General features: G+C 38.0%; 1 protein-coding gene across 5 annotated transcripts in view; it reads left to right on the top strand.

Annotated features, from left to right (window-relative positions):
- PDSS2 (decaprenyl diphosphate synthase subunit 2) overlaps positions 1-24,785 on the top strand; it is a 273,431-nt gene that overhangs the window by 164,683 nt on the left and 83,963 nt on the right. For all 5 annotated transcript variants that reach the window (XM_043439220.1, XM_043439217.1, XM_043439216.1 and 2 more), the window contains one exon: positions 12,462-12,536. In XM_043439220.1, coding sequence (XP_043295155.1) covers positions 12,462-12,536 — 75 coding nt within the window. The remainder of the gene's footprint in view (positions 1-12,461; positions 12,537-24,785) is intronic.

Here is a 24,785-nt window from a genome sequence, read left to right as displayed (position 1 = left end):
AGAAACTTTTTTTTTAAGCCTGTTTTCTACAAAAATACACCCTCTGAAATGGGTAGAGTTGAACCATGGTTGGCCATGAGAGGTAGAAATATACTGATTATGGCAATCTTATTGTGTACACTTCAGCAATCTTAATTTTTGTAATTCCCTTTACCCATTTTCTAGAAGTAATGTTAATTAAATCTACTTTTTCCCCACCAATTTCACTGGCATAAGTTGCTGTTTCTCCAAAGCCAGAGAGAGGAAAGAAAAGTGTTTTCCGGCTTGAGTTATTCAGTATTCTAATTTGGCCTTTCTATTGATTTTACTCAAGGGACTTCCTGAGTGCAGAGTATACAAAGTACTGGGCAGATAAACAGCTGATTCTTTCCTCTTCATCCTCAGCCACGTGACCCTGGTCTCTTCTCTACCCATCCTTTCTTCACCCAGTGGACTTGTACACGATGCCCCTTTCTTTGTCTCTTACTATTCATTACTCAGTTCATTTCACCTTAGGCAGTCTCCAGAATGTATAAACATCCTCTTTAATTGTTTTCCTTCAGTTTTTCATTCTCCTTTTACCTGTTATTTCAGAAAAATTGTCATCCACCTTTTGGCCTTCTCTTTACTTTTTTTAAGAGGAAAAATAAACCAACAAAGTTTACTTGGAGTTGAAGAGCTAAAACTTGGTATATAAAAGGAGAATTATAATAGAAATGAAATAGGCATAGGAAAGAACCAGTGTATCTATCCTCATTCTCTTATTGAACCAAATTTCCCTGTAACTATCAGCATTTAAAGATCATTTTAAAATATTTCCTATTTAATTTTGTTTTTCTGTTTGTTTAGTTGCAGGTATTGTCAGATTGTGGTTTTCTATCCAATTTTTTGGTTACAGGTATAAGGTATTTCTAATATTATGGACTAAATAAGCTTTTGTGGGTTGCCCTGGAAACCGAGCCATCATTTATAACCTTATATTTTGGGAAAATGTAGTTTGAGCTCCAAAAAATTTACTTAGATAAAAATTTTAAATGTATTACAGTTGTAATCTGGTGCCTGCTCTATTAAATTAATACTGAATTTGGATAGCATAAGCAAAAGAAAATTTAAGAGCATCCAAAAGGATCCATGTGACTACTTTTCATTAATTATAGTGATATAACTTTGGTTTTAGCATTTCCATCATTTTCTTCTGAGTTGTAAATACTCAACGAAAAAATTCACTGTAAGCCCAAGTTGGCTTACAGGGCCTTAACCCAGAAGCAAATTTTATTTATTTAGCAATAGTGATTGGGAAGAGCCCTTTTCTGGCAGCTAATGACCTACTGGAGGACTTGTGTGCCCAAGGCAAAGCTGAAGGCCATTAGCCCAACAGGTCATTAACTGACAAATGCCTGACCCTGAGGTCATTTCTGATATTGTAAATTGTGAAAACATTAAAGTGGGTTGTTGGAAAGTATGGTTGTGCCAAGGAACTTTCTTTTTAAGAATTTTGGAAAATACATTGAGTTGTTTGTTGTTATTCATGTGGCTTAATTGTCTTTGTTCTTTGTTCAAATCAGATATCAGTAAACACTAAAACTATGCTATGTGTGTCTGTCTAATCTTTAGTTTTTGAAGGACAGTTTTCCTATTTAGAATATCAGATTAACTACTTTATTGCTAAGCAGCTACACTCTCATGGATTATTTATGTTTTCATAATATGTTAAGCTTTATAGCATTTATCTATTTTATATTCCTTAGTGTTGTCATATAAAGCTACAAAGAGACATGGAAATAGCCCTGATGTTGAAGTGTGTAGACCTAGTTCCTATCTCTACCTTTTTTTAAAAAAATTAGTCATTTAACATTGGACAACTCATTTTATCTCTCAGAATTCCAGGTGAAACCTTTTTCTCCAGATTGTTTATCTAATGTCTTAATACACCATTTTGGAAATGAAATTAGAAACTTCATAAGGTAGAATATATAATAGTTATTAAAATTAGCACCAGACATTAAAAGAATAGCAGCTTATACTTCTGAGTATTTACTGTGTAGTAGACACTATTGTGATTTTTGTATATTAACCTATATAACCTCTCCCGAGACAAAGGAAAGAGCTAATTTCCTTGCGATAACAGTGCTAATAAATGGTAAAGCTGCTGTCTAAATCCGGGCAATCCAGCTTTGAAATCCTCATGCTTAACTGAAGAAGAAAACAAACAAAGAACCATGATAGCTTTTTTGCCAGAAATTTTGCAGTTAGAGATATTGGAATTTATAATATCTTAAACAATTAGTGGTTTTTAAATAAACATTTCAATAGAAATATCAATAAGGCTTTATAAAACATTTTAGAGAAACAACTACTAAGCAAAGGCAACTTGTTTTCTTAGTTTCCTCATCTATAAAATAAAAGTAGCATTGTTTCCATCCCCGGCCTCCTTACCGGTTCCAACATTCTGCAGTTCTGAGTGTTGTGGGAAAAAGTCAAAAGCTACAACATACAACCAGATTCTGAAAAAGACATTCAATATAAAGAAAAGCAGTCAAGAAAAAATTTTAATAAAATCGGAGGTGTAATAGAGAAATCAAAATATTTTGTAACGATCAGAGATCTTGAGATTGGACATGCATATTTCAGCAATCTAAAGTAATACCCCAAATTTATGAACTCATCTTTATGGCCGATTTGTGATGAGAAACTTATATTTTGTGATGAGAAGCTTCATTTTTTTCAAGTAGTTTAAGCCATAAGGTGGTATACAAATGAAAACAGCAATTGAACAGAGTGGTAATTGTGCAAATTTATTTTGAAATAGTTAAGATGTATACAGTGAATTCACACATTAGAATAGTATTGATAATTCAACAAAAATTTTTATGTTTGTGTGCTAAGCATTAGAGACGGAGATATCAGTTTAAAAGTCAATTGTGTATCTTTATAAATTAGAGAAATTCTAACCCAAGGGTATTCATTATTTGATTCAAGGGAACAATGCAGCTAGTCTCAATTCTATACTACCTAATTTTTTTTAAAGGAGGGAAAAATGGATTGTCTTAATTTTCTAGAATGCAGTATTAGTAGGGCCCATTATTTTTAGAATTTCATTAAATCACAGATTTTGAAGAACTGTGAAGGTATTTGGAAGAAATACAATTACAGTTTTAGACAAGATGCATGGATTTTTAACACATATGAGTCATGCTTTTATTTCTGTGACTGCCTTTGAAGTGCAGACCTTGGGATGTCTCTAAATTACAAACATCTGCCTTTCAGTATGGCCCAGTTTGAACAGGAACTGATTGTGCTGAAAGGTGAATTGTGTTACCCAATAGGACATGGTATCCCTGGAATTTGCAAGGTGTATATGTGAATCCCAAAAGAATGCTGAAGTTTTTAACTCTTTGGCCAAATGTGGTCTAAGCCAATTTGTTTTCATGAATCTAATACAATTACAGCTAATAGTCAACATCAGTAATATAAACCAACAAGACTGAGATGTACCCTAACAGAATATACCCTATAGTACCCAAGAATGATTTTGTTTTATCCTGCCTTTGTTTACACTCAGTTGATTTACTTGTTTTTGGTATAAAGTGATAAAGAAATTAGCACCTTTACAAATATGTTTCAGAATAGCAATGTTTAAGCTGCATGTCAGAAATTTGGGGATTTTGCAATTAACATGGCTAACCAAGGGGCTGCCCTGGTGGCTCAGTGGTAAAGACTCTTCCTGCCAACGCAGGAGACGTGGGCTCAGTCCCTGATCCGGGGAGATCCCACGCGCTGCGGAACAGCTAAGCCTGTGTGCCGCACTGTTGGACCTGTGCTGCAGTGCCCCGGAGCCGCAACTACTGAAGCCTGCGTGTCCTAGAGCCCGTGCGCCACAGCAAGAAAAGCCACTGCAACGAGAAATCTGCACCACGATGAAGAGTAGCCCCCCTCACTGCAACTAGAGAAAAGCCCATGCAGCAAAGAAAACCCAGCACAGCCAAAAATAATTAAGAATAAGTTAAAAAATTTTTAAAAGATGGCTAAGGTATTAGCTATACATGACAGTTATCAGCATGATATAATGGTTCAAGCCACATATCAAAGTATGAGTCATATATGACAAGCCATGGGCTGTGCATGACATCAGCATGATGTGAGATGATGGTTCAAACCACAGGTCACATCCTGTTTTTTGGTGGGTGGTGAAATCGATTTAGTAAGTCACTATTTTTTTTTTTTTTAGTAAGTCACTATTAACACCTTTTTTAATGAAATACAAAAGAAAATAGGAATAATGAAACCTTTGTTTTATAAAACTTTTCATTCATTTTTATACATGTGCATGTATGCATGTACTGTGTCATGATGTAAAATACAGTTCTTACTCTGGGTTACCATTTAAAAATTTTGAAACCCAGTACCACTGGGCAGTGTCCTAGCCAGCAGCATCCTTTCAGTTGCATGAAATACTCTATTATGATTCTGGTGTTCTGAAGATTCACACTGTGAACTTCTCAAAAGTGGAATTAACTTTTCAGTAAAATCATACTTGGAAAACATCACTTAACATCACTGAGAGGGCCCTCAAATGAAGAAGCAGTGAAAGCAAAATGTAGGTTATTGGCCACATGGGGAAAAGTGTGCAGATCACTGAAATGGCAGGCATTATTTTCTTCAGAGAAAGTCCAGTCATAACAAGGTTTGTTGTTGTTGTTGTTGTTGTTAGTCGCTCAGTCGTGTCTGACTCTTTGCGACCACATGGGCTGCCGCACACCAGGCTTCCCTGTCCGCACTATCTCCTGGAGTTTGCTCAAACTCATGTCCATTGAGTTGATGATGCTCTCCAACCATCTCATCCTCTATCACCCCCTTCTCTTCCTGCCCTCAGTCTTTCCTGGCATCAGAGTCTTTTCTAATGAATCGACTCTTTGCAATAGGTGGACAAAGTATTGGAGCGTCAGCTTCAGCATCAGTCCTTCCAATGAATATTCAAAAGCATCTCCTTTTTCGTTATCTCTTCTGAAAAGTTTGATCTTGATGTCAGCATTTTAAATTACCCACCACTTTTTCGGGAACCTAATTATCGTTTAAATAAATGATATTTGTCACTGCTCAGTGACAAACACAGCCAGTCATACACCCTCATGCAAAAAGTAAGCAACTTTTGGATTACTTTTGTATTGCTAATAAAAGAAATCCACATTTTTGGCTAATTGGCTATAACTTGCAATTGCACGGGCCTCGCTGGTGGCTCAGACAGTAAGGAAACTGCCTGCGATGCCGGAGACCCGGGTTCAATCCCTGGGTCAGGAAGATCCCCTGGAGAAGGCAATGGCAACCCACTCCAGTATTCTTGCCTAGAAAATCCCATGGACAGAGGAGCCTGGTGGGCTACAGTCCATGGGGTCACAAAGAGTCGGACACAACTGAGTGACTAACACACATAGAGTTGCACATTATAATTGACATTCCTTACAAATGTGCACAGTTTAGGTGCACATTTAGGTATTTCTGATCTTGGGGCTTACTGCTGATACAGTTACCTCTTACCTAGATAAGCAAACTGAGCCCCTAAGAAGTAATTAGCCTCCAACTAATAAAAATAAATGAAAAAAAAAAAAGAAGTGATGCACTGGCCCAAGGTCATGCAGCTCATCTGTGTATTATCCTTCTAGGTGATCAAAGACAAATAAATGGCCTTTATCTCTGTATGGCTATCACTTCTCTCATTAATACAGTGCCAGGTACATAGTAGGCTATCAACACATGTTTTTGAAATGAGTGCACTAGCCAATGTAATATTAAATTTCAAACTTTACATGCAAGCTGTTTTCCTGAACTTGTGGACTATTTGTTTTATCAGCTGTGATTTTATACTTTTCTGTAGTTCACTGAATTTTCATGAACCCTTTTGACAAATGTTACCAGTAGTTAGAGTTTATAAACCAATGTATCAGCTGTTCTAAATTAAAAATTAAGATTATCAATTTGCTTAGTTTTTGCTGCACCTGTCCTACTGGTAGTGCCATTTCTCTCTCTGCTCTTCCCCCTTAGCCAGAAAGAACTTCCAGCTCACTCGAACAGATTGCCATCCCTCCCACAAATAAGCACGGCCTTACACATTTGGCAGCATTGAAAAGACTCCCTTCAAAAAGCCGAGTTAGAAGCGTCTTCCAGAACTCCTGTGAGTTAGTGGTGTGTTTGCTGCAACAGACTTTTATCATTGTCTTCATTAAACCTGGTCCTTGTCTGGTAGAAAGGAGTGGAGAGAGCCATTCTCTCGTAGACTTCATCAGTGGCTTATTAAAGCCACTCATTTATCCTAATCAGCATACAGATTAGGGCTCATCTGGGTGGTTTGTGCCCAGGTGGTGAGTGAGCAGATTCACCCTTTGTTTGGCCACTGCTGCTGCTCCCCATGTTCTTCAGAGATTGCTTCTCCACTGAGGCTGCCAGCCTGGAAGCTCTGGCCGGGTACTGAGGACTGAATCCACCTGGAACCAGATAGTTTGTTTACACCCAGTTTGTAAATGATGAAGTGCTTTACAAATGTTAGATATTACTGGCCTCTATGGGAGAGCGTTCATCCTTTACCAGTCCTCCTGTACCTTACCTTGGTGATATAAGTAAATCCCCATCTTTAAAAGTCTCTCTCAAATACTTTGTGCTCCATTTGAATGAAGAGGAATGGAAGTGTGAAGCGAATGGCTCTGATTACCATTAGCAGGCTATTTGGCATCCTTTACCTATAAAAATATTTTTCTGTAAAATGTTTTCACTGACAATATAATTTCTGTGGCTTAAAAAAAAATTCTTGATGATATCCCTTCAAATGCCAAAGCTCTTTGAAAAGGACATATTTACACCGAGTCCATCTTTTGTTCCTCCCAAGATGTATATGAGAATTAATTCTCCCTCAAGGGTGTTTTACCTTTGCTCCCGCTTCATGCTTTGCTATTTGTTCCTGGGGGCTGGGGGAGGAGTGCAATAAATTTGTGCATAATTAATGCCATGAGCACGGCAGATGCATGCACACACATGACTGTTTCCTCTGCTAGCAGCTGTTAAGAGTACTAAAGGCCGAGGGGCTGTGTGTTCATTTGCTTCCCAGATAGCATGATGGATCATATGTTGTCCTGTCATTCCACACTGTAGTAAAAAAATAATCATTAAAACAACCTTCCCAGTGCAAGTTTTTGAAAGATTATAAAATCTTTATAAACTATAAAGATTATAAATAGATTATAAGACTATTATAGTCTCCACAGTTTTAATATACCAAGCAGATTAAGTACATAGCGAATTAAAATACAATTATACCACCTTCTTACATCAACTCAGATAGCTTATGATGGCTTAAGTTTCATTTGAGCCACATCAGTTTATAATTAACATTTTTCTAAAGATTTGGTTGCATTTTACTTTAAATTTAGGATAGGCGCTCCTTTGCTCAAACCAAAGAGGTCTGGTTTACTAGTGAAACATCTACAACTCTGTTGAGCCTGTTCCATCTGTCAAATGCTAACTGACAGTACTCCTGAATCACATTTATTGAGAAGGGCACAAGTTGTCTGCACAGAATGCTTATCACCAGTTACTGATCTTATTTTTGCTAATACAGGGACTTTCAGTTGCTATATTCCATAAATCAGTGTGTGGACACAGCTTAGCTTGAAACCTTTCTGAGGCTAAAACAGGATATGCCTTCTCCTGTCCCTCTGCCTTAGAAGTAGGTTTTCTGTTGTATCTGATTATAAAAGCAAATATATAAAGGGGGGAGAATATGTAATTCACTATATAGTAAGTGATTATAAATTTAAGCAAACTGGAAAAGTTGAAAAAATTTTAATTAAAAACATCTAGAATCTTACCACTTACAGATTGTATTATTATTAATATTTTGTTGTATCAGACTTTTCTCAGCATACATAAATATTGATTGAGCTGATTTTTTTTTAAAAAGAATACCTGTCCTGTTATTCTGTTTTGTAACCAGCTTTTCTTTTTCTTTTCCTTAAGAATATGTTACTGACATCTTTGTATAGCAGTGAGTGAGGATGTTTTTTGGTCATTACCACCTCCTACTTCTCTCAATTTCTAATTTTTAAGATGACAATTTTATTACAGCTCAGGGCATAATAATCACAACACTTTAGTTTTTCAGTTGAAAAAATTGTTGAATTGTGGTTACCCTCGCCAAAAGATAAAGAATGAAGCAATTACATATTCCCCTGCAACTGGTAAAATTTGTCCTGTGAATTAACCATTTAACAAAGCCGTTCCAAAGATCAGTTATATCGGATCTGTAATTGTGCTAAGGTTCAGCTGCATGTAAAAAATACCTAATCTTTAATCTTCGGTGAGAGAATAGTGATTAAAATGGGAAAAGATCAACATTTTGCTTGAGAACAGCAATTTGATGTCCACTTCATTTCCTATGCAGCCTTCTCCCTGGTAGCCAAAAGCAAGGTGGCAGGAGAAACCCGCTCATAACACTGACATTGTGAGTGGTTCCGACTTCTGGCTCACTGAAATCTAAGGTGTTACTTAGAAGATGGGGAGATAGTGTATGACATTGCTGTAGAGTCAGACTTAAACACATGACACAGATTTTTTGTGCAAAAAGCATTTTTGCATCTGCCTGTACAGGTAAGCTATTCTGCTATTCTCACAACCTCTAGAAATGTAGAAATGAAGAAACATGTTTCCTATTTGATTACTCTGTAGGCAGTAATAAACTCTCTAAAGTTTATTATAAAGTAAACTTTATAATATTGATAATGACAGTCATATAATCTGAAATAATGATTCAAAAAACTGTAAGTCAGTGTTACAGAGACCTCTGATTTTGGTTAAAATAGTCTTCATGTGTTCAGTTGTTGAATTAAAATCCACTTTCTTCCCAAATATCTGGACACATTTTAATCTTGGTTTCCATGCTGTGCCTTTCATCTGTCTAAGACTTATATTGTACACTCCCTGAGACTATGTTCCAGATTCTCTTCGAAGTGCTCTACATACTTACTCATTAGAGAAGGAAGGAAGCAATATGGTCAATTATGCCATTATTGTTTTTTTGCAACTTTGCACTTAAACCTGTTATTGTTCTGAATTCAATATATATGAGTTATTTCCAAGTATTAGAGCCCTTCAAGACCCAGAATTTAGCAATGTGACCTTTAATTGACCCAACTAGGACTTCTTTGCCAGTTGGTGGAGTGGGCTGCCAGTCATTATAGTTTAAAAAGTGGAAATGACTTAAAGTGATTTAAAAAATAGAAATAATTTCATTATAATTTCAGATATTAGAACCAAGAGGGATTGGGTACAAAGTTTCACAAAGAAAGTGATCATTAAAGTTTAGTTGGGGGGAAAGGTCCATGTGAAGAGAACAGATTAAAAATAATATCATGAGCAAAGATGTCTTGTCAGTTTACAAAAAAAGCAGTTTTCAAATTAATTTCTTCATTATAAATACTAAGATTTGCATTTCTAAACTCAGGATTTTAAAACTGGAAGAAACTTCAAGGAATTATGTTTTGCAACCCCTGCCCCCGCCCCCCATTTAATAGTTGAGGAAAACCAAGATTCAGAGAAATAATTGATTTGCCCCAAATCTCACAGTGAAATTGGTAGTTAACGCCTTGGAGTAAAATTTAGATCTTCTCCCTTGTAGTGTTTTGCTTTATTTCATTACAGCTCTCTAATCTGTTGGGCTTCTGAGGGTGGTTAACTTCAGGGCTCTTTTTAGCCTATCTTTTTCTAATAGAAAGTATTTACTTGCCCCCCCCACACCACCCTGCCCTAGGGCTTGGGACAGAAGTCCTTGAATCCTTCTCAGGGTCATCTCTATCTAAAGCACCAAAGTGTGGCAGTTAGGCTGTAGGTTCTTCTCTGGCTATCATTATCCTTGCTACTGTAAATTTTAGATAGGTTGCCTAAACAAATCATTTCTCAAGAATCTGAGGCAGGAGTCGGGGGTGGAGGGGAGAGCTCATTAAGCAAGTGCCTTTTAAAAAAATTATTTACTTATGGCTGTGCTGTGTCTTTGCTGCTACATGGTCAGTGGCTTCTCTTGTTGCAGAGCTTGGGCTTCAGTAGTTGTGGCTCCTGGGTTGGAGCCCAGGCTCAGTAGTTGTGGCACATGGGCTTAGTTGCTGCATGGCATGTGGCATCTTCCCAGATCAGGGATTGAACCCATGTCTCCTGTATTGGCAGGTGGATTCTTTACCACTGAGCCATCAGAGAAGCCCAGGAGGTGCCTTCTTATATTTAAGTACAGTAAACATCTAAACAGGTGAATGCCTATAGTAGTAAGACATGTAATGAACAAAAAAGATCGGATCATTAAATGTTCTAATTAACATATATATGGGCTGATAGCCCTATCATCTTCCTAGAAATAGTTGTGATTCTGAAGGAGAATGGTACACATCTCTTTTGGGTATAATTTTAAAAGTAAACATTTCAAGCAGTGGAAAGATACTTAAGTGTGTGCTGGATAAGTCATTTTTGTCTGGGACACAAGCAGCTCCCTTAGGCTATCCTGCTTTCTATACTCTCCTACCTTCCTGGACTTGTTAACCCAAGCAAGTCCAAAGTTTTTTCTTTGATGGCTGTTGTTGGCAATGGAGATATTATATTCTGCTTAAGCAAGGAAGGTCATTTGGAAGTACAGGTCACTTATAAATGATAAATTTGTAAATACAGGTATATTTGCTAATTGCATTAACAGAAAAAGAATCAGAAAATAAATTGTTTTTGTTGCTTCTTCCTGGTCTGGAATTTCAGAAAGTAAGGGAACATAACTCTGGTTATCCAAAACCAGGTCCACTGTTAAAATTAGTGTTGGAGTTTCTTTTTGTAAATCCCTCTTCACTTTACCAGTGCTGATCTCAGACCTCAAACTGTTTCAAAACCATAACATTTCTTAGTGACTGATTGATCTGTATTATATGTCCAGCCATCAGAGGGACCTTGGGATGTTGCTTGTGTAAACTGTAATCCAATCTGATGCTGTGCATTTAGTTACAGTCTTTCATAGACCTATTGGCGATACTCTATCCTCCTGGATTTGAGAGCAGAGCTTATCTGATACCTTCAGGGGGGAAAAAAATCCATTCATTTTTCTCTTTTCCCCACTTAAATAACTCAACACATCTGGTAACACTGTAGGATCATTGTCCTTGTAGTTCCTCTGCAGCTTATATTACTACAATATTTCTTAAGTATTTGGTTACCTAAGGGCAATGCAATTAAAAAAAAAAGACTTTGTATAGGTCTTACAAATTAACCCATCTGCAGAGCTAGAAAAAAATATCCCTTTAATCAGCAAAATTTCCGTATCAGCAGCCTTGTGTATGTTAAGCAGGATGAATGTAAATATAAATTTGGAGATAAATGCTTATGTGTTAAAATTTTAAAGCATACCTTTCTATAAACTAATGTCATTTACCTCTAAGAAAATGTTTATTAAATCCAAGGTACCTGAGGTTGAAGTATCTTGTTGTTTGAGTCTGTATCCTTTGGCTTAATAATGTCTTCAATTACAAGAATGATAAAAGCTGAAACAAAATCCTTTAATTCAATCAGAACTGAGCTAAATTTTAGGAAGCCAAGAGTGGGAATTTGATATAAGACTGCATAACATAGAGAGCTAAAAATACAAGATAATAAGACTTGGTAAGAAACAGATAGGGTTGCCTTGAAAATTGTTGTTTGAAATGGCTGCATTGAACGTTATAATAAATACCACTATCTTATCCTCTTGAACTATGATGGTTTATGCAAACAACTCTAAATTGTAGAGTAGTTCCAAGGAGACCATTCACTGTTTTCTGCTTGTTTTACATTCTGGAACAAGTTCAAAGCTTTTGATTTTGTTTGATTTTTTTTTAATAGTCTAAGCCTTGAAAATAATACAGGTTAGATGAATACAATTTTACTATTACAGTTCTATTAACATTTTCAGTGTTGTAGTACATTTGACCCAAGGGCCCTATACCAAATATATCCACAGTACATTTTTAGTGCAACAGAATGAACACATTAGAAAGGTTAACTGTTCTTTTGCTTTTGCTTTTCTTTCTGTGTTAAGTATGAAAACTGGCATTGTGATGGCTCCCAGAATGGGGATATTGAAAAAGTATCCACCTGATAGAAACAAACATTCAGAAAATAAATTGGGTTAAGATTTTATTCATTATCTGAAATTTAAACTTATGTTCAATGTGGCTATTACTGGATTTTCACATATATTCATTAAATGCTATGCTTATAAGATTTTTTTGTTTAAATTATGACTGGAAAAATTGGATCACAGCTCTAATATCCAGGTGGACAATGCCATTGCCAGGATTTTTGTGCATAACCCCCCCCCCTTTTTTTTTTCTATCAAACACAATACTCCCTTGCAACTGAGCCTCCTGAGGCAGTCTGAGGTAAAAATGGGGATACATTTTTAAAATTCTTCTGATTTTATTTTTCTTGTTTTTTAGGTTGTGGAACTTATAGCAAGTGCTCTTATGGATTTGGTACAAGGAGTATACTATGAAAATTCTACTTTAGCAAAGGTAAGGATTTGGTACTCATTATAAAATGTTAGATTAAAAATCCTCATGGCAGAACTAGAATTGAGCGAAAATGTCATTCTTGTTTTGTGTTTAGATTAGTGTTTTGGCTACAAATTCATGGCCATACGCTTAGTACATAGCAGATTTAGCCAATTAAAACAACCTCTTATCCTCTGGCTGGATTCACAGTCTGCTCCGTCTGCAGCAGCCCAGTAGGCACCAGGATGCTTCTGGCTGGCAGGTAGCACTGTCAATAAGGCAGACAGGCTGGAGAAGCAGCTCATGGCTCATGGTGAGGTGGCTGGACCCAGCTTTTCCTCAGGAGAAGAGGCTTTCCATGTCCCAAAAGTGTGGATGTGATCCCAAGAAGGTGACTGTTGGGGGCATAAGGGAGGAATGTCTTTTATATCCAAGATCTAGAATTTACTGCGCTATTAGATTCTTTCTCTATGATAAGATGTAGAGTGATTGCACAGTTGGATTATTTTGATTAATTTTATAGATCTAGAATTAAGGTTTTTTGACTCATTTAGCAGGACATCTCAAAAAGGTTATGTTTTATTTCCTTAAAATGCAGTTATTTCATTTCAGCAGGATATTGAATGTGAAGCAATTGCTTCATTGACCACCACCATCATTTAACATGTTATATGCTATTATAAGGGACTCCTTTATTAGTGTTTCATTATTCTAACTTCTTTAGCTTTCTGCATTAGCAAGATTCCACTCACTGCAAATTAGAAAAAATATGCATGTATGCACATCTTAAGCTTTTTGACATTTCCATTTGAAAAAAAGATAAATTTTACTGGAAGTGAAACATAGGGCATGAGCAACCTGGATGTGAAATTTTAAATTTAATAGTATAACCCAGGGATTCTGGATGGCTCAGAGAGTGGTTAGCGAAATATGAAGAATTGTACCTGGAACATCTGCTAACATTTGGTTCAGGGAACACAGTTCCTGGCAGGCATATCTTAACGTCACCTAAGTAGCATCGTGCCATGTGGGGATGGGATATATGACCACTGTAGACCCCATTTGCTGTGTTTTTCAAAAACATGCCATAGTTCTCTGCCACGGCTGAGGGTAAAAACTTCGTAAAGTGGAGGACCTGGTGTGGTTCCATTCATAAAAAGACGCCTCGTATAAAGTGTGATGCAGATGATGGTAGGTAAGCATGTAATGGGCAGCCCTGGTGGCTCCCGCCACTGCAGGAGACCTGGGTTTGGGCCCTGGGTCAGGAAGATCCCCTGGAGAAGGAAATAGCAACCCACTCTAGCAATCTTGCTTGGGAAATCCCATGGACAGAGGACCCTGGCAGGCTTCAGTCCACTGGGTCGAACGGTGTCCGACACAACTTAGTGACTGAACAACAGCAAGCACATACACTATGGTAAGTAATTCGTGAGTGTCTTCCTTGAAGCCTTCACAGGAATCCTGCTAGCGGAGACTGCTGCTCTGCCCATTTTATATCAGTGAAAACTGAGGCTTAGAAAAGATTAAGTAATGTGCCCATAGTCATACAACTTGCTAGTTGGTGATTTGAACTTAAGAGCTCAGCTCTTAACCTCTCATCCTGTACCTTAATGAAACCTGATCTGTGAGCATGCCTCTGCCATACCTGAGATCCCACCACATATGATGATTGCAGTGACCTCTTCTGGCAGTTTTGGAGAAGGAAATGGCAACCCACTCCAGTATTCTTGCCTGGAAAATTCCATAGACAGAGGAGCCTGGTGGGCTGCAGTCCATGGGGTCACAAAGAGTCAGACGTGACTGAGTGCGCATGCATGCTTCTGACAGTTGAAGAATTGTTTTTCCCCTGGGATATTTCTAAGGTGTTTAATAGGTTGGTGCAAAACTAATTGTGGTTTTAGCATTGTCGAAATTTGCTGTTATTGAATACGTTCTTAAATAAATGTGATTATGTTATATATCGGGCTTCCCTGGTGGCTCAGATGGTAAAGAATCTGCCTGCAATGCAGGAGACCTGGGTTCGATTCCTGGGTTGGGAAAAACCCCTGGAGTAGGGAACGGCTACCCACTCCAGTATTCTGGCCTGGAGAATTCCATGAGCTGTATAGGCCATGAGGTCACAAAGAGTCAGACATGACTGAGCAACTTTCACTCACTCACTCTTCTAATACATCATTTTAATGCGCATTTCTTGCTTTATATGTTTTTGCTAATGACTTATTACTTGCTGCTTATTTTATATTTATTTTAGACTGTGGAAATGATGTTAGACAAAAAGCAAATTCTAGCAATTTTCTCATTTGAATTCCAAATGGCTTGGTTGTAAAGCAGCAGAGATAATTTGCAGCATCAACAGCGCATTTGGTCCAGGAACTGCTAATGAACATACAGTGCATTGGAGGTTCAAGAAGCTTTGCAAAGGGGACACGAACTTTGAAGATGAGGAGCGCAGTGGCCAGCCTTCAGAAGGTGACAACCACCGAGAGCAGTCACTGAAGCCGATTCCCTTACAACTACACGAGAAGTTGCCAAAGAACTCTGTGTCAGCCATTCTATGGTCATTCGGCATTTGAAGCAAATTGGAAAGGTGAAAAAGCTCCCTAAGTGGGTGGCTCATGAACTGACTGCAAATCAAAAAAATTGTTCTTTTGAAGTGTCATCTTTTCTTATTTTACACAACAACAACGAACCATTTCTTGATCGGATTGTGGCATGCAAAGAAAAGTGGATTTTATATGACAACCAGCGACGACCAGCTCAGTGGTTGGACCAAGAAGAAGCTCTAAAGCACCTCCCAAAGCCAGACTTGCACCAAAAAAAAGTTCATGGTCACTATTTGATGGTCTGCTGCCTGTCTGATCCACTGCAACTTTCTGAATCTTGCAGACACCATTACATCTGAGAAGTATGCTCAGCAAATTGATGGGATGCATGAAAAACTGCAACGCCTGCAACTGGCATTGGTCAACAGAATGGGCCCAGTTCTTCTCCACAACAGCACCCAACCGCATATCACACATCCAACACTTCAAAAGTTGAACAAATTGGACCACAGAGTTTTGCCTCATCTGCCACATTCACCTGCCCTGTTGCCAACCAACTACCACTTCTTCATGTTCTCCACAACTTTTTGCAGGGAAAATGCTTCCACAACCAGAAAGCAGAAATTTCTTTCCAAGAGTTCATCAAATCCCAAAGCACAGATTTTTATGCTACAGGAACAAACTTATTTCTTGTTGGCAAAATTGTGTTGATTGTAATGGTTCCTATTTTGATTAATAAAGATGTGTTTGAACCTAGTTATAATGACTCGAAATTCACAGTCCAAAACTGCAGTTACACTTGCACTAACCTAATAGTTCCATATAAGATATTAATGTTTTGTAGTTAAATATCTGTTAAGTTTTAAGTGAAGTGTTACTGTTGATTTTAAGGTTCTTGACTTACTTACTCTTACCATTTGTCCACTATAGTTGCTGCAGTTTATTAATAACTTTGTGAACATTTGTTAAATACTTTCTCTATTTCAGGCAGACCTACTGGCAACAACAATAATAAATGCTTAGTACTTTACAGTTTGCTTATGCTTTCTACATAACCACCTATGAAAAGGGTATAGAGGAAAAAGCCTAAAATTCAGAGATTACAAATGCCAGGAAAGCATAGTATCTGGAAATGGTTAACGCATGTTTGACAGTGACATGCTCTGAACCCAAGTTTTTTTGACTCCAAGTCCCATATAATCTTTCTTCCTGGGAAAGAGAAGAGAGATAGCAACAAAGTCTTCGATGAACCACCTGTTAGTGGGCACCAGTTGCTGACTTTGATTATTTAGTAAATTTTACTCAGAAGACTCTAGCAATGCTTTGTTATCTGCCCTCTTTCCCCGCCACCTTCCCAACACTTCAGAATTTTTGTAAGCAGTTACATTTCTGAATATAGCCAAACCATTTAAAGAGCTGTTCTTTTTTTATAACGGAAACAAAAATGCATAGTTGAACTGAAGCAGTAGAAGTGCTTCTTGATGCCTCCGTTTGCTCTCTAGGACCAATTTAGGTTAACCACATTTCCCTTCTTAACCAGAAAAATTCTGGGTTTTTTACCCTCCTTCTGAGTATGCTTTCCATTGCAGTGGTTCTTCAAAATTTGGTTTTTCTAACTTGGCCCAGGAATTACTTCAGAGGCAGAGAGAGCACTGCCCCACATGGAGTGCCTTCAAGGTTTTCATGTTCTGACATGATTGGGAAGCAGCCACAAGTGGAGGTCATGTGGAAAGTGAGTTGCACAACCTCCTCGCCTGGGGCCAATTCGTACACAAAAGAATTGCTTTGTGATTTAAAATGAGCTGCAAACCATTTCATCTCTCCAGGGATAAGAGGATACAATAGTGGTCTGTTTTCTCCCTCCTTAGTGCTCCTTTCTTAGTGCAGTGACGAAGAAGCTGGGTAGTATAAAAATAGCTTTCTGTGGAGTAGTATCTCTGTGACTAGAGTAGATGCATTAAAACAAATGGAGGGGAGTTGTAACTAAATATGTTAAAAAATCACCTTCTCTGGAAGTTTGTAGAGTAATTACCTAATCCTCCTTAAAACTATGAAAATTTATGTGACTTATGTTAGTAATGCTTAACAGATTGTATGTAAATTGGGATTCAGTGTTATTTAGAAAATTCATCCTTGTTCTATCCTTTGCAAATAGCATTTTTATTTTTGTATTTTTGCTAGTTTGTGAGCCATTTTTTCCTTGCAATAAAAATTAGTCAGTGCTTTTTTTAGTGTTTATATCTTTCTTCCCTTTACCTGTTTTTTTCTTTTCTTGTTAACTAGTTAAACAAAGAAGCACATCAGTTTTAAAAATACACTTTAAATGGTCATTTGCCATGCTAAAAGTTCCCTAGTTAATTTTCTATTCATATTATTCACTATGCATACTAAATATTTTATAGTTTAGCTAAAGTTGCTTTGAATCCATAGGCCATTATATCTAAAATCTTTTTAACACAATTATGTTATTATTATAGCTTAGTTTCTAATTAGAAAAGTAAATACGTGTTCATTAACTAAAAATTGACAGCACAGAAAAAGGTTGAAGAAAATAAAAATTATTTTATATAAGCCATCCCTCAGAAATGAATCATGATTACATTCTAGTGTATTTCCTTCTAGCTTTCATTCTGTATTTCTCCCATTTTAAAAAAATTTCTCCCATTTTTGAGTTATTATTGTATATGTAATTTTTTCATTCTGATTTACTTCCCAGGATAGTCATTTTTGTTACTAAAAGTCTTCAAAATATCTAATGGCTATTTAATATTTCTTCATTCTACTGTACTATAATTTACTGAACCATTCCACAGTTTTTGGACACTTTATTTCCTTTCCTTTTTTTTACTAATGTAAATGATATTATGATGAACATTTTAGTGTATATAACTTTGCTCTATTTCATACTATTTGCTAAAAAAAGTTCTGAAAGTGACATTCTTGAATTAAAAAGTAAGAATATTTTTAATATATCCCTATACTATAGAAAAGGCAGAGAAGGCAATGGCACCCCACTCCAGTACTCTTGCCTGGAAAATCCCATGGACAGAGGAGCCTGGTAGGCTGCAGTCCATGGGGTCGCTAAGAGTCGGACACGACTGAGTGACTTCACTTTCACTTTTCACTTTCATGCATTGGAGAAGGAAATGGCAACCCACTCCAGTGGGTTTAGTGTATATAACTTTGCTCTATTTCATACTATTTGCTAAAAAAAGTTCTGAAAGTGACATTCTTGAATTAAAAAGTAAGAATATTTTTAATATATCCCTATACAGAAAAGGCGGAGAAGGCAATGGCACCCCACTCCAGTACTCTTGCCTGGAGAATCCCAGGGACGGGGGAGCCTGGGGGGCTGCCCTCTATGGGGTCGCACAGAGTCGGACACGACTGAAGTGACTTAGCAGCAGCATGCAGAAAAGGACTACTGTCCTTAAAAAAAAAAACCTGCTTGTAACTTGGATTTTAGAAATGTTTCCCCCATTCTCTAACTGATAAGGGCAGTTCACTGTACCTAAACAGTTTCTGCAAACAATATGGTTTATATTGATCACGTACTTTCCTTCTGGGAGTCTAGAATTTTGGTACATGCTGGGCAGAGGATACCTACATCGCCAGCTCCAACCAAAACCCTGAGGACTGAGTCACCAGTGAATATACCTGCTAGACAGCATTTCACGTGTGTTTTCATGTGTGTTAATTCTTGGAGTAATTAATCACATCTTTTGTGACCCCACCGGAAGAGGAAGAATTCTTAACACCTTACACCTGGTTTCCTCCAATGTTCATCTCATGCACCTTTTTCCTTTGCTGCTTTTACTTTGTATCCTTTTGGTGCAATAAACCGTGCCTGTGAATTCAACTATATGCTGAATCCTGTGTATCCTCCTAACAAATCCTCAAACCTGGGAGTGATCTTAGGAACCCCAACACTGCCTTTTTCTGATTTTTTATTATTTATTTCCCATACACTCCTGCTCCCTCGTTAGGAATCTAATCAAGGTCCTCTGTAAGGCATGTGTCTTCAGTTTCTATTGCTGTTGAAATGGGGAACGGCAGACTTCTTCCCTATTTTCAGAGGTTCTGCTCATGTTAGCTCGACTGCAGCCTCAGGAGTTTGTTGTTTAGTCACTAAATCATGTCCAACTCTTTTGGGACCCCATGGACTGTAGCTTGCCAGGCTCCTCTGTCCATGGGATTTCCCAGACGAGAATACTGGAGTGGGTCACCGATTTCCTTCTCCAGGGGATCTTCCCAACCCAGGGATCAAACTCACGTCTCCTGAGTTGCAGGCAGATTCTTTACCGTTGAGCCACTAGGGAAGCCGAGAGAGGGTTTTAAAGAGAATCAAGTTCTTAACTGATTTTAACACTGTCGCTGAAATAGTAAAGATCGATTCTGTTTTTTTTCCTAAACACATTGTATTTTTAGTAGATTATTATTTTATGAGGAATATCATTGTTTTATGAGGAATATCATTGTTTTGTGGGGCAAGATAACTTCCATCCACTTACTTGTTTTATCTTTATGTTTATCTTTTTTTGACTCTTGTGCAACTTTCAAGTAAAACATGGAAATAAGCTATTTCAGTCCACTAGGAAGTTGTACATTATCTCTTATTTGCAAAAACCTTACACCACCATCTAATATATAATAAAGAGATAAACAAGCTAGGTTTTTGCCATTGAAAACCATAACAGGAGGAAAGTGTGAACAAAAATTACATCTGTTTGGGAAAAATAAAAAAATATTAAGATCATGATACAAGCACTTAAGTATCTTTCATATTTACCCACATAGTTAATATCTACAGTGCTTATCATTTATATGTTGATCCCAATTTCCATGTGGTATTTTTTTTTCCTTCCTAAAAGTTGAATTTTAACACTACTAATAGTGCAGGCCTGCTGGTGATTAATTCTTTCTTTTGTGTGTCTGAAAAACTCTACTTCAACACTGCTTTTGAAAGATATGTTCACTGGATATAGAATTCAAGATTGATAATTTTTTTTCTTTCAGTGTTTTAAAGGTATTGCTTTATTATCTTTTCACTTATATTGTTACCAAAGCTGCTGTTATCTTTGTTCTTCTGTACATAACATGTGTAAATTTCTCTGGCTGTTTTTCTGATTTTCTTTTTACCACTGGTTTTGAGCAATTGGATTATGATGCCTTGTGTCATTTTTCTTTTTATTCTCATGTTTCTTTTGTCTGTGGTCCTTTGAGCTTCTTGGTTCTGGTGACTTTATTTTTTCTAATAAAATTTTGAAAATTTTTGTTCATTTTATCTTAAAATATTTTTTGATCTTTCCTTCTTTCTCTTTTATCATAGGGATTCCAGCTACGTGAGTAATAGACTGCTTGAAGTTATCACAGAGTCCATTATGCTGTATTCTTTTTTTTGTTCCCCTGTAATTTTCTTTTAGTGTTTCATTTTAGATAATTTCTGTTGGTATGCATTCAAGTTCACCAGTTTATATCTTCCATGCTTCTGCTTAACATACTTAGTATTTGTTGTAGCTCCCAGACCACATGGAAAATATTTTACTATCCCTATCTACTAATTCTATCATCTGTGTCATTTCTAAGTTGATTTCAGTTGACTTATTTTACTCCTCATTATGTGTTGCTATTTTCCTGCCCATTTGTTTTTTCTTGCGTGCTTGGTTATTTTTGATTGGCTGCCAGACACTGTGAATTTTATTGTGTTTGATGCTAGACATTTTTGTGTCTCTATGAATATTCCTGAACTTTCTTCTGGAATGCAGTTAAGTTACTGGAAACAGGTGGATACTTTCAGGTCCTACCTTTAAGCTTTTAGGGGATCAGAGTAACATTTAGTCTAACATTTTTCCCACTGCTAAGGCAAACCCTTCAGAATACCCTACTGATACCCTGTGAATTGTTTTCCCACTCCAGCTGACGGGAGCAGGAGCTATTCCCAGCCCTATAAATTGTTCACCACATACCTTCTGAATGATTCCCCCCACCACACACACTTTGTAGTTTCCTTGCACCTACTGGCAATACTCAGCTTGTTATTCAGTTGTTCAGTCATGTCCAACTCTTTGTTACCCCATGGACTGCAGCACGCCAGGCTTCCCTGTCCTTCATCATCTCTTGGAACTTGCTCAAACTCATGTCCGTTGAGTCGGTGATGTGATCCAATCATCTCGTCCATTGTCATCCCCTTTTCCTCCTGCCTTCAGTCTTTCCCAGCATCAGGGTCTTTTCCAATGAGTCAGCTCTTTGCATCAGGTGGCCAAAGTATTGGAGTTTCAGCTTCAGCATCAGTCCTTCCAATGAATATTCAGGACTACTTTCCTTTAGGATGGACTGGTTGGATCTCCTTATAGTCCAAAGGACTCTCAGGAGTCTTCTCCAACACCACAGTTTGAAAGCATCAATTCTTTGGTGGTCAGCCTTCTTTATGGTCCAGCTCTCACATCCATACATGACTATTGGAAAAACCATAGTTTTGACTCTACAGACCTTTGTTGGCAAAGTAATGTCTCTGCTTTTTAATATGCTGTCTAGTTTGATCATAGCTTTTCTTCCAAGGAGCAAGCATCTTTTAATTTAATGACTGCAGCCACCATCTGCAGTGATCTTGGAGCCCAAGAAAATAAACTTTGTCACTGTTTCCACTGTTACCCCATCTGTTTGCTATGAAGTGATGGGACTGGATGCCATGATCTTAGTTTTTGAATGTTGAGTTCTAAGCCAGCTTTTTCACTGTCCTCTTCCACCTTCATCAAGAGGACCTTTAGTTCCTCTTTGCTTTCTGCATAAGGGTGATATCATCTGCATATCTGAGGTTATTGATATTTCTCCCAGCAATCTTGATTTCAGCTTGTGCTTCATCCAGCCCAGCATCTCCCATGATGTACTCTGCATAGAAGTTAAATAAACAATATACGGCCTTAAGGTGCTCCTTTCCCAATTTAGAACCACTCCAATGTTCTGTCCCCAGTTGTATGTTGCTATTGACCTGCATACAGGTTTCTCAGGAGACAGGTAAGGTGGTCTGGTATTCCCATCTGTTGAAGAATTTTTCCATAGTTTGTAGTGATCCATACAGTCAAAGGCTTTAGCAAAGTCAATGAAACAGAAGTAGATATCCTTCTGGTTTCTCTTGCTTTTTCTATGATGCAACAGATGTTGGCAATTTGTCTCTGGTTCCTCTGCCTTTTCTAAATCCAACTTGAACATATGGAAGTTCTCAGTTCATGTACTGTTGAAGCCTAGATTGGAGAATTTTGAGCATTACTTTGCTAATATGTGAAATGAGTGCAATTGTGTGGTAGTTTGAATATTTTTTGGCATTGTCTTTCTTTGGATTTGGGATGAAAACTGACCTTTTTCAGTCCCATGGTCACTGCTGAGTTTTCCAAATTTGCTGGCATATTCAGTGCAGCACTTTAACAGCATCATCTTTTAGGATGTGAAATAGCTCAACTGAAATTCCATCACTCCACTAGCTTTGTTTGTAGTGATGCTTCCTCAGGCCCACTTGACTTTGCATTCCAGGATGTCTGACTCTAAGTCAATGATCACACCATCATGGTTATCTGGGTCATGAAGATCTTTTTTATATAGTTCTTCTGTGTATTCTTGCCACCTCTTCTTAATATCTTCTGCTTCTTTTAGGTCCATACCATTTCTGTCCTTTATTGTGCCCATCCTTACATGAAATGTTCCCTTAGTATCTCTAATTTTCTTGAAGAGATCTCTAGTCTTTCTCATTTTACTTTGCCTCTATTTCTTTGCATTGATCATTGAGGAAGGCTTTCTTATCTCTCCTTGCTGTTCTTTGGAACTGTGCATTCAGATGGGTATATTTTTTCTCTTCTCCTTTGCTTTCCCTTCTCTTCTTTTCTCAGCTATTTACAAGGCCTCCTCAGACAACCATTTTGCCTTTTTGCATTTCTTTTTCTTGGGGATGGTTTTGATCACCACCTCCTGTATGATGTCATGAACTCTGTTCGTAATTCTTCAGGCACTCTATCAGAGCTAATTCCTTGAATCTATTTGTCTCTTTCATTGTATAATCATAAGGGATATGATTTAGGTCATACCTGAATGGTCTAGTTGTTTTCCCTACTTTCTTCAATTTATTTCTGAATTTTGCAATAAGGAGTTAATGATCAGAGCCACAGTCAGCTCCCAGTCTTGTTTTAGCTGACTGTATAGAGCTTCTCCATCTTGGCTGCAAAGAATATAATCAGTTTGATTTTGGTATTGACCATCTGGTGATGTCCATGTGTAGCGTCTTGTCTTGTGTTGTTGTAAGAGTGTGTTTGCTATGACCAGTGCATTCTTTTGGCAAAACTCTGTTAGACTTTGCCCTGCTTCATTTTGTACTCCAAGGCCAAGTTTGCCTGTTACTTCAGCTATCTCTTGACTTCCTGCTTTTGCATTCCAGTCCCCTGTGATGAAAAGGGCACCTTTTTTGCTGTTCGTTCTAGAAGGTCATGTAAGTCTTCACAGAACTGTTCAACTTCATCTTCTTCAGCATTAGTGATTAGGACACAGACTTGGTTTCTGTAATATTGAATGGTTTGCCTTGGAAATGAACAGAGATCATTCTGTTGTTTTTAAGATTGCACCCATGTACTGCAGTTTGGGCTCTTCTGTTGATTATGAGGCTACTCTGTTTTTTCTAAGGGATTCTTGCCCACAGTAGTAGATATAATGGTCATCTGACTTAAATTTGCCCACTCCAGTCCATTTTAGTTCACTGATTCCTAAAATGTCTATGTTCACTCTTGCCATCTCCTCTTTGACCACTTCCTGTTTACCTTGATTCATGGACCTAATCTTCTAGGGTCCTATGCTATATTGTTCTTTACAGCATCGGACTTTACTTTCACCACCAGACACATCCATACCTGAGCGTTGTTTCCACTTTGGCTCAGCCTCTCCATTCCTTCTGGAACTGTTTTCTCTGCTCTTCTACAGTAGCATATTAGGCACCTACCAACCTGGGGAGTTAATCTTTCAGTGTCATATTTCTTTGTCTTTTCCTACTGTTCATGGGGTTTTCAAGGCAAGAATGTTGAAATTATTTGCCACTCCCTTCTCCAGTGGACTACATTTTGTCAGAACTCTCCACCATGACCTGTCCGTCTTGGGTGGCCCTGCGTGGCATGGCTCATATTGAGTTAGACAAGGCTGTGATCCGTGCAGGCATTTTGTTTCATTTTCTGTGACTGTGGTTTTCATCCTCTCTGCCCTCTGTTGGATGAGGTTAAGAGGCTTGTGGAAGCTTCCTGATGGGAGGGACTGGCTGTGGGGTAAACTGTGTCTTGCTCTGGTGGGCGGGGCCATGCTCAGGAAATCATTATTCCCATTTTCTGTTGATGGGTGGAGCTGTCTTCCCTCCCTGTAGTTTGGCCTGAGGTCAAACTGTGGTAGGGTTAATGGAGGTAATGGCAACCTCCTTCAAAAGGACTTAGGCCAGCACGCTGTGGCTCCCAGGCCTATTGTATTCAGTGCCCCTGACGGTCAACCTCTGCCTCCGCCAGAGACTCCTGGACACTCACAGGCAAGTCTGGCTCAGTCTCTTGTAGGGTCACTGCTCCTCTGTCCTGGGTCCTGGTGTGCGCAAGGTTTTGTTTGTACCCTCCAAGAGTCTATTTCCCTAGTCCTGTGGAAGTTCTGTAGTCAAATCCCACTGCCCTTCAAAGTCAAATTCCCTGGAGGTTCTCAGTCCCTGCTAGATCCCCAG

Source organism: Cervus canadensis, chromosome 20 (genome assembly GCF_019320065.1).
Source record: "Cervus canadensis isolate Bull #8, Minnesota chromosome 20, ASM1932006v1, whole genome shotgun sequence".
NCBI classification, from domain to species: domain Eukaryota; kingdom Metazoa; phylum Chordata; class Mammalia; order Artiodactyla; family Cervidae; genus Cervus; species Cervus canadensis.
The sequence above is the reverse complement of the archived record's forward strand: the minus strand, read 5'-3'. Positions and strand labels throughout refer to the sequence as shown.